Source organism: Gavialis gangeticus, unplaced genomic scaffold, assembly GCF_001723915.1.
Source record: "Gavialis gangeticus isolate Ggan-Ray unplaced genomic scaffold, GavGan_comp1, whole genome shotgun sequence".
Taxonomy (NCBI): domain Eukaryota; kingdom Metazoa; phylum Chordata; order Crocodylia; family Gavialidae; genus Gavialis; species Gavialis gangeticus.
In genome coordinates, this window is record NW_017728994.1 from 30,674,108 (window position 1) to 30,684,776 (window position 10,669).

A 10,669-nucleotide genomic window follows, 5' to 3' on the forward strand; every position below is an offset into this window, starting at 1 on the left:
AGGGGGTTGGAGGAGGGCTGGGGGAGTGGAGGAGAGTTGGGGGGACTGGGGGAGCAGGGGAGGTCGGTGGGGCTAGTAGGGGTCCCCGCATGGTCCCCTTCCTCCTCCCTCAGCCCCCTTCGCCATCCCTAGTACTTACTAGTTCAGAGTCAGCTGCAGCTCACAAATCATCAAATCTTTCCAAATCTTTTCTGAAGATTCAGAGAGCTTTGAATCGATTTGGACCTTTAGACTTGGCCGACTTTTGATCGTATACTGACAACATTTTATTGAAGCAGGGCATTAGCTGCTGTGGTTCCCCTGCCTTACCTGTGGCAGGTTAGGGTGTTAGGTCTGTGTTGTGTCAGAGTTGATGGTAGTCTTATGTAGATTATGGTTGTTTAGATTATGGTTGTATGGGATGGTTTGGATAGGGATGATTCTGCCTCAAGCACAGGGTTGGACTGGATGACCTCTGGAAGTCCCTTCCAGCCTGATTTCTTTATGGCTGTATGAATGCATTTAATCACCTCAGCCATGGACACTGGTCAGCAGGCCAAACGAGCCCAGGCCTGATTCAGGTTCACAGATTACAGAGTTTTGCAGACAGCTTATGATAGTCAGCTGCATCATGTGCAGAATTTGGAGTTGGACCTTGGCCAGAGCTCCAGAGCCAAGCTCCATGCAATGTGTATTGATGGTTCTGATGGGTTTCAGTGCCCAGAACTGATTGCTGATTATTCCTGGTTAGCTAATCTTGACCAGGGTTGAGGCCCTGATGCACTCGATGCTAAACAGATGCATCCATCATAATAAGCAGTCCTTGTGACAGAGAAGTTGCTGGCTTATTAGAAAAGCCAGTTCCCACTTCTAAGAGTTGACTGGAAAAACTAGAACCCACCCATTTAAACATGGCGCTCAATAATGAGGACTCGGTAATGTGGCAACCCTAGAGAGGGAAATCTTTTTTGGTCTACTCAACAGGTAAGTGCAGCACAGCATGGGAGATCTCCATGGGCTGCCCCACTCTTACTCTAACATGACCAGTGGCATAGATAAGCTTCAGCAGAGGTAGGGCAAAATCTTTAGGTACCCCCTCCAATAAGTGGAGCACCCTGCAAAAGCTCCCCTGATGCAAGGTATACACTCTGTCCCGGGGAGTGTGCCCTGTGAGAAGCATCTACCTTGCATAGGTCACAAAAATCAGTCTCTTTGGCAGCCACTAAGCAAATAGTGGCCTGGGGCAATTGCTCCACATGTCCCCCCTTATCTATATCTCTGACTAGCACCCCCTTTGAAGGGCAAAAAAGAATGGCAGTTTCCAGACCTTTGTCATCTTGTCCCCTTGACTAGCACAGTCCAGGAGGATGACAACCAGAGCCCACTATGGTGGTAGTTTTCATGGTGTGGACTCATGGTGCGCTGGGATGAGACACATATACTCCCACCCCCGCAGATTACTACTGGCCAGTGCTGAACTTGCTGTTCAGGCTTGATTAGCCAAGTGCAGGCTTTATGCTGCCTTCTACATGCATGTGGCTCCCACCTTCTTTCCATGAGGCATGGGGAGCGGCCAGGTGCTCTTATCCTTACATCACCCATGTGAAGTAGGAAGTCTCCATTTAATGAATCAAAAAGAGCAGTATGCACTTCCTCAAGGTCCCTCAGGAAGTCTGGACAGAATTGGAATTTAACTCACATTGCTCAGGGCCCAGACTAGCACTGCAACCACTGGAGTTTCCTTCCCTTCTGCTTACTCATTTCTACTCTCACCACGTTTCTGGTAGTGATGCTAGTAATTCAGGAGTGTATGTGCATGTGAAAGAAAATAAACTGGTTAATGGTCACAGCTCACCTTGCACCTATCTCTTCCCTACAGATATTCAAGTACATTAGCTTTAACAAAACGATGACCCAGCTTTCCTCCACACTGGCCCGCTGTGCCAAGGATATCCTGGGCTTTGCCATCATGTTCTTTATTGTGTTCTTTGCCTATGCACAGCTGGGCTACCTGCTCTTTGGGACCCAAGTGGAGAACTTTAGCACCTTTGTTAAATGCATGTAAGTGTTTTTTTTTCCTGTCTCCTCTTTCTCCTGCATCTATTATTCTCTTCCTTCATTCTCCTTCTCAGACTTGAAGTTTCCATTTTTCCTTGCAAATTGAGTAGGTATAAGTGGGCAGCATCCTGTAAGCTGATTTGTTCCTGAATTTAATGAGAACTGTTCACTTTAATGACCCACAGAAATCACTGCTGTGTTTTATACTGTATGAGGATGTGAAAGGGACATAGAGTCCATGCCTTCGTGTTGCGTTACATTCCAGCAACAGCTAGCTTGGAATCGAGAATGCCGCTTCCTTTCTAAGTTAGTGTACAAGGCAAACCAGGGTGGTGCTTTAGAGCAACTCATTCAGAAAGGCATAAGCTTTTGTAAACCACAGCCTACTTTGTTGCATGCTATGAATGGGCTTGCTGAGAGCAGGGGTACTAAATAGAAAGGAATAAAGTATTTTAAATTGAAAGGATAGGGAAAAGGGCGATGGGAGTGGGACTGGAAGAGGGCTCTGGTGAGAGAGCCAAATGTGAGCTGAAGAACTCAAAAGGGATAAGCAAACCAGTTAACCCACTGGGGGACATAAGGGTTATAAAAGCTAATGGGATAAGAATTGTTCTCTCAGCAGAGACTCTGAATTAACACAGTCCAGTCTGTGGATGATTTCTTGTTGCATAATTTTGCATTCAAATCAGTTTTAACAGTTTTGTTGCTCTGAGGTCAGTGATCAAATGTCCAGGGAGGTTAAAGGCTTATGTATCTTTCCAGAATGGATGTCAAATGGGTGTCCACTCATTTTTTTTCAGGTGAGGGTTGCTCCATCTGTCTAGTGCAGACAGCAGGGGGCACTGTAAGCAGATATTGTGAAAGAAGCAGGTGATTGAACCCTGGATGTCAAAATCCTTTTTGTTTGGTCTAGTGATGATGTGGTCTCTGTCAATGTGGGGACACAGCTGTCATCTAGGTCCAGAGCAAGGCCTGGTGCCTTGATGAGAATACGAGTTAGGTAGTCTATTGCTAGCTAGATGCCATTTGTGGTTGAGGGGCTACTTGTAAGCTAGAATAGGCTTGTCCCCCAAGGCTGCCTTGAGACGGTCATCATTTTCCAGTGGTTAGAAGTCATTAGTGATGTGGCTGTAGGTGACAACCAAAGGTGTTTTGTTATTCTTGTCCCAGGACCAGTATTGTAGTAGGCTGGAGTTGGGTCTGAATCTGGCTTTGTTGATACGAGTGGCTACAGTTTGGGGATTGTATTGTAAGTGTAGGAAGCCCTGCTCCAGAGCCTTAAGGTATGCAGCCCAGCTGGTAGAATCAGAGCAGATATCTTTTGCAAAAATGTATGCCTTTCTGAACTAGTTATTCCAGGGTGCCACTTTGCCCTGCTTTCTGCCTGACTTCAGGCTAACATGTCTAATTACTTATTTCTAAGTTACTGCAAATTAAGCCCTCAGGTGCCAAATCCAGCTCCCAATTACAATTGAACAATATGTTTATAGGCAAAAGGAAACAAGAAGACAATAGGGCTGTGCAGTGGAAAAAGAGGAGTGGATTTGGCTTGCATGGTCTTTATTGCTAGTAATGTGTTAACAAACAGGTGAATGTTCAGGTTCTAGCTTTCATTTGTAGGGCTGTGTAGACTTCTCATGGCCAGATTAATCGGTCTCCTCCATATTTCCCAAGAGCAGTCAGCTAGAAGAATGGTCACTCAGTGAGATGGGGATGCCCATGCCCATGGGCTGGAAATTATCTCAGTACTGTTCACTCATTTTACACAACGGATATTAAATAGAAGATGCAAAAAACCAGTAGAATCAGGAACTAGTGCAGCATCCAGATCACTGAGGCACACACTGACTCCCAAGTGCAAATATAGGAATCTGGTCTGGACTGTATCTTAGCTGATATACAAAATCTATGATTCAAGGTCTATAGCTCAAGCATACCTTGACTACTGACAATTATACCCTTCTGACCACAGAAGGTTGGAGCTAGAGGCACAAGAACCCTATGTTTACCAAGGCAGAAATTGTCAAAGTTATCCAGGGAAAGCAAAGGGAAGCACATGTCATAACCTGTTAGTTGGCTTGAAAATTGCAATACTGTGTTTTAAGACTTTGTCCATTTATTAAAAAGCACAGCTCAGACTGATTTCAAATAAAGATGCTAGATTTGGCAGCTAATATATTGACTGAACAAACTGTTTGCTCAACCCTTGTAAAATATGCTAGATGAGTCTCTTGCCACAAACTAAAGGCAACATGGGCATGGACTTACAATGTGATCAGCATATCATGGAACTAGCCCAGGTTATGACATTTCCTAAGGTCAGTTCTCAACAAATGAACAAACATTGTAAAACACATGAATAATACCTGCATCTCCCTATTGTCAGCAAACACCTGCCCACTGCTGACATTGTGTTCTTTCTACTTCCCAGCTTTACCCAGTTTCGAATCATTCTTGGTGACTTTGACTACAATGCCATTGACAATGCCAACAGAGTCCTGGGACCTGTTTACTTTGTTACCTACGTGTTCTTTGTTTTCTTTGTGCTGCTGGTAAGCAAAAATGGTTCCTTCCTATTGTTTAGATGACAGTTTAAGGGCTCTTAGAGCCTTTGTGCATTGTATGCACACACAGCGAGAGATTCTCCAACTATAACATCTTTATAACATAAAAATGCATAGCAGGAAAGGGCATACAATTGCAAAAAGGAATGGGAGCCCCAGACAGATTAAGTGGCTTGTCCAAAGTCACACAGGAAATCAGTGGCAGAGCTTTGAACTCACAGGCCTGGTCCTAATCCAGTGCATTGAGTACAAACCCGTTTTTCCTCTCTGGAAAGAATGGTGCTGGTCTGAGTGCCCTGTCCCCTTCCCCTCTGTGTTTGCCGAGGGGTTTTCCAAGCCCAGATAGGCAGGCTGGGAACAGGCCCCCTGTTTATTTGATCCCTGTCAAGGGCAGTGTTGGGGCTCACCTAGTAGTATGGCTGTGCAACCTGTTTCTGCCTGCTTCCCCCTTTAGTCTCTACTGGGGAAGCCAGATAACTCCATGCGCTTCCTCTCTTCTCTTTTAGAACATGTTCCTGGCCATCATCAATGACACCTACTCTGAAGTCAAAGAGGAGCTCTCAAACCAGAAAAATGAGTTGCAGATCTCGGACATCTTGAAACAGGTTATATAGAGAGCCCTGTTATACTCGGGTCCAGGGGCAGATCCAGGATCTTTCTGGGGAAGAGGAGGAGAGAAAAATTGTTACTTCCTTTAAGGGCTTAAAAAAAAGTCCCCAGAGGCTCCTGTGGTGCAGTGCAATCCAAAAGGGGGGTGCAGCTGCCTCACTGCACCTGCTCTGGATCTGCCCCTGCTCAAGCCTTGCTCATTTTAAAATTGTCACAGACACTGTCATAGTTCCCTAATTCACCCACAAATTATGAGGGATGCATCTGGATCCAAGCTCCAGCTCAACCCCCTCCCCACTATGCTGGGCAGCAAGAGAAGTTTTGAATCTGGATCCCACTATTGCCAAGCCTTACCCATAACACCACTCTGAATGTTTAGTCATTGAGATCTGGCTGTGAACTTTGTAGCTTGAATCTGCCCATATCCTTATCCCTGCTCCCTGCCCTTCCAGACTTCCAGTCATCTGCAGCACCCCTTACCAGTGTTGATCTTTCACAATGCACTCAGTGCCAAGACCAAAGTCCATAACACGTGTTTGTTATGCATGAAAAAGTATTTAATAATGGAAGAACCCAAGAACCAGGAAATAAGGGGATGGAGGAAGCTTGTTCCTCAAATAGGTGCAGGCATGAGTACATTAAAACCACCTTCCCTCTAGTGGCAGGCTGTGGACAGTGCACCACTGCAAAGTGCCCTCTGATCAAATTCTGCCGATCAGGTTTTTCCATGCATAGGTGTGTAACTGGGCTTAGGCTTCCAAGTGTGTTTCTATTTCATGCTGCCTGAGATCCTAAAAACAGTTAATGGAAAAGGTGGGTGGGTGTTCCTCATCACTGCTTTTCTGGGACTCAATTTTAAGCATTTGTAGTGGGTGTTTGACAAAAGCAGATGAATTAATGAGTTTTTAAGGTTTTTAAAGGGGTAGAATAAGACTGCACTTAGGTTCCTAGGTCCGCAACTCTGAATAGGTAGAATAGAAATTAGTACCACTGTGCAAGGAACCCCAGGATAGCTGCATGCCTGTCTGTGCCCCTGCTCCTTCCATAATTTACATTGGTGTCTGTCTATGCCTGCGACTGCCACCCAGTGGCGGGTACAGTTCTGTATCTCTTCTAGCTGAGCCAAACAGCACTGAAATTAAGCAGGGATCACTCTTTATAGCCCTGTGTTTAACATGTTCCTGATATTAAAAGGGAGTTAGATCCATAAAGAAATGTACCTGGCTTTGGTAAAGCTAAAGTACATTGTGTTTCACTGCCAGCTGTGCTTTGCTTCTGCATGTCTTGCACACACAGCTCTATGTTTTTTGCATCTTTAATCCCAGGGCTATAACAAGACACTGATGAGGCTGAAGTTGAAGAAAGAGCGTATTTCTGATGTGCAGAAAGCTCTACAGAATGGAACGAAGGAACTAGAGTTTGAGGATTTTAAGAATAGCTTGAAAGAGTAAGTGGACCAGCTTGAAAACAGCCCTGTTTTCGCATAAGGATGCTTCTTTTTTTCTTGAGATGTACCTACACTGAAGCAAGATGGTCATGCTGCTGAGGGAATAAGCCCCACCCAACCCATTCTGCTCTGTGCAGGTCACCTCCAAAAATGAGGTAGCGAGGGTCGTGCCCTAAGAATCCCCCCAAGCCACTGAAGCATGCAGAAAACCCAGGACACAAGCACAGTGCCAAGTCATGAGCACAGAGCACAATGCCCATTATAACATTTTCCTGACCTCATTTCCAGGATTGATGTACATGGAGTGGGAAAGTGGGCACAGCTTATTTTGTCAGGGAGGACAAAGCATGCTGCAATGGAGTACACATCTCTTCGGAGAACCACCAAGCCCTCCTCACATTTCTGCTGCAGGTCTTAGTTCTGCCCAAAGCATTCACACCTTCCATTGACTTTGGGATCATCACGGCTGCGATCCATGATAAGATTGCAGCCCATCTGGTCATGCCCCAGCTAGCTTGCTTCTAGCTGGCTTGGGTACCAGTAGCAGCAAATGAATGGGAATTTGAGCTCACCTGGAGGTCTGCATACTTCTCAGGTGGCTGAATCATGTTGAAATCAGTGATGCCACATCAATAATTCTATTGGCACTTGAGCAAACTAAATTGAACCTGGTTCAAATCTATCTAGTCAGGCTGCAGTTGCATCTCCAGTTGCATTATGGACGTACACTTTGTATTACACTCTGTTAGGTCTTATGGGGTCTTCCTTTCTCATTTAAGGAATTGTGGTTCATCTGATATAAATCACCGTAGCTATGCTGTGACCAGTGGAGTCACTCTGTTTCATACCAGCTGAGAGTCCAGTCCTAAAATTTGGGTAGTTCAGCACAATGTAGCTAGACATGTCCCTTCTTCCAGAGATGAGGAGTATCCTCTAGTGTATGCAGCCACCTCTGCTCTGTACCTGTTAAGGAGTCTCCCTACTGGGATGACTGGCAGGTCAGGGAAGAAGCAGCTGTCTTGCCACTCCTAGTTTGTGTTTTGTTTCAGCTGCAGGATGCCAGAGAATGAGTCATAGTTTCCTCCTCTCATAAAATGTTTGTTCCTTTTTCCTCTGCTGTTTTCCTCAGTCTGATATAAACATTTAACTAAGAGCTAGTTATTGTCTGTCTTGTGTATGGGACCCATAACACCCAATGTTTGATGGCACATCTACCCCAACTCATTTGGTTCCCAACCAGAGTAGTGTCTAGTTCCAAGTGCCTGGGTCAGTTTTCAGGGCTCTCCAGGAGGATTATCTCCACTCTACGTGCTCACACTTCTATCCACTTAATCCACTGCTACCACCCTGTTTAGCTCTTGCCACATTTACTTCCTTTAATTAACGTAGACTAGTGTAATTAATTTAGATTTCAAGATCTTTGGGGTGGCAGCCTGTTACTTGTTGTCATGGAGTTCCCCCCCACCTTCCCTCCGGGCGGGGGGGCACTTGTATTGGACCACTGCAGCCTTGTCTGATCTTAGAGAGTGGTTCTCTGATGCCAGCCCTGGTGTGGCTTCCAGAGCAGGGGGGAGCCCTGGCTTCTTCCCACTCTGAGACCCAGCCCTTTTGGTCCCTTACCCTCCATGTCCATGGCCCAGACCCAAGGAGCTATCATCCAGTCCCACTCCCATGAGAGGGCCCTTATCTCTTGGTGGGAAGAATAAGTTCAACACAAAGTTCCAAGCAATGAAACAACTCTTCTTTGATAAAAGCATTTATTAGGGCCAAGGCCATGCAGCCAGGTGTTTTCTGGCCCCCTTCAACGGTTGAGCAGCCCCTCTGTCCCCAGTCCAGCCTGGACAAGCCTGAGCACCCCAGAGTTACTCAGCTGTTCCCTTTCCAATCTGTCTGGCTCCTTCCAAGCCCCGAAGCTGCCCCTGCTCCCATTCTCCAGGTTTTCTCTTTCAGGGAGCACCCTGTTTGTCCCTCGCTGCTGTGCTAGTTGTCGCATTTATTTACCTCTCTCCCTTGGAAGCTGCCTGGATGTCACTTCCAATCCCACCTTTGTTGACTTGACAACAAAGCTATTCAAGCCCCTATTGATGCTAGAGGTCCACATTATGGAGACAGGTAGGCAGATCTCTTAACAGCAGGGGCTCAATTAACTCTTCTGTCCTTATGTACAAGCTAATTTACTCCACTAAGGTAGGCAACATTATAAAAACATGAACACATTTAAAACAGAAATTTAGTCCATCCCATGTGTAAAACCACTAACACATTTCTTAGTCCCATAAAATTTGAAACCAGTAATTCCAACCTTTCAAGCTCTTCCCTTCCCCCTCTGTTCACACTTGTAGTGAAGCATGATTGTGTTACCAACTCATTCATGTTTGGGTGATCTGGGATTTTTGGTCCTGACCCAAAGCTACCCTCAAGGCACCACTTTTACCCAAACACTTTTATTAAATTAGATTCCGATCACCTACTTAAATGTGATGGCTTCTGTCTCCTCAGACGTTGTGTTTTCCCTCTTACTCTAGGCTGGGTCACGCCGAACATGAGATCACAGCAGCTTTTTCCAGATTTGACAAGGATGGCAACCAGATCCTTGATGAAGAAGAGCAGAAGCGAATGAGGCGGGACTTAGAGGAGAAAAGGGTAAAGGAGGAGTGAATGGGGCTAGAATGGGAATGCTCTATAATTCCTTGGGTCCAGATATAGAGCGGGGGTGTGGGCAAAGTGAGTGCTGTGTCACCATCTCTGCAAGCACAGCAGCTGTAGATGAGTTTATGAGGACCTGTGAATTCAAGTGTTTCTGTTCAAGGCTATACAGCAAATCTCCAAGTGAAGCCTTGAGAGCGCTAAGATCCAACCTTCCAGGTGTCTTTGCTTTGTCTTCCAGGTTGCTTTGAATACAGAGATTGAAAACTTGGGGAAATCCTATGGGGGAAACAACTTGGATGAGAACCTCACTGTTGCAGAGGCAAAGAATAATCACACCAACAAGTCCAACTGGGTCTCTGAGGAGGAATTCCAAATGTGCGTCATTGCTGATAGTAGTCTGGAGTCACTAATAAAGCCATTCCTGGTGTCCACCCCCTTGTTGCTCTGGTTGAAAGCAAATTTGAAACTCACCACTGTGATCTGTCCCTTCCAGATCCTTCCTCATGAGTGCATAAAGGGACAAGGCAGTATAGAGGCAGGCCCCTTTTACCACATATTTTACTTTTTCTTGAAAAGACTGTCTGGGAAATTATAAATTGTGCATCTGGCATCATCTCTCTTCAGCTGTCTCTTCTGGTAATGCAGCCTGCTCCAGATCAGGTCAAAGGTTGAAATGGGCACACAAGGCCACTGGAAGCGGGCACGTTGCAGAAGAGTCCCTATAGGAGCTACCCTGATTTATGTCAGCTGCACGATTTTCCCTTACACCTTGAGTTTGAGCACGAGGACAATTAAGCTGTTTCTTTCAAACAGGGAGTGGAAGTCAGAGCTTAAAACATAGAATGGGACATCAGAGCAAGACAGCTAAGGCCATATTGAAAGGCAGCTGGAGGGACCCTAAGAAGCAAGACAAGTTGGGAGCCTGACCTATACTAGGTGCTAACAGGCTGAGAATATAGTTTGGCTATATTCATATTAGTGGTCAGCAGGGATCCAGGTTTTCGGTTTGCTGTGGGAAAATGTAGATTTTCCTTTTTAAAGGAGAAAACTGCAGGAAATGATGGGTTTCCCCTTGCAGGCTGGTAGCCTGCCAGCCTTCAAGGTGCTGCTTGGGACTTGGGGGAGCAGGAGGAGTGTGATTAGAAGCAGAGGGCACCCTGTGCATGGCTGGCATGCAGCCCCGGCAGCTGCATGCATGTAAGCCTAGGTTGGGTAGAGGTTGGAGGGACAGAGCTTGGGGACTATCCAGGGGCCTGTGGAGCATGTGGGGGGGGGCAGGGGTGTGTGGAGGGAATTGGTGTGTGAGTGGGGGCAGGTGCTTGCTGGGGGAAGGTGTCTGCGCACTGGGGATGCAGTGGGGGGG

General features: G+C 46.2%; 1 protein-coding gene across 1 annotated transcript in view; it reads left to right on the plus strand.

Annotated features, from left to right (window-relative positions):
- The window catches only part of PKD2L1 (polycystin 2 like 1, transient receptor potential cation channel), a 44,099-nt gene extending 34,080 nt beyond the window's left edge, over nt 1-10,019 (plus strand). The window contains 7 exon segments of the mRNA XM_019502520.1: nt 1,859-2,040; nt 4,469-4,589; nt 5,108-5,206; nt 6,536-6,657; nt 9,183-9,300; nt 9,545-9,770; nt 9,773-10,019. Coding sequence (XP_019358065.1) covers nt 1,859-2,040; nt 4,469-4,589; nt 5,108-5,206; nt 6,536-6,657; nt 9,183-9,300; nt 9,545-9,770; nt 9,773-9,813 — 909 coding nt within the window. The 3' untranslated portion in view covers nt 9,814-10,019.
- The last annotated feature ends 650 nt before the right edge of the window (nt 10,020-10,669 follow it).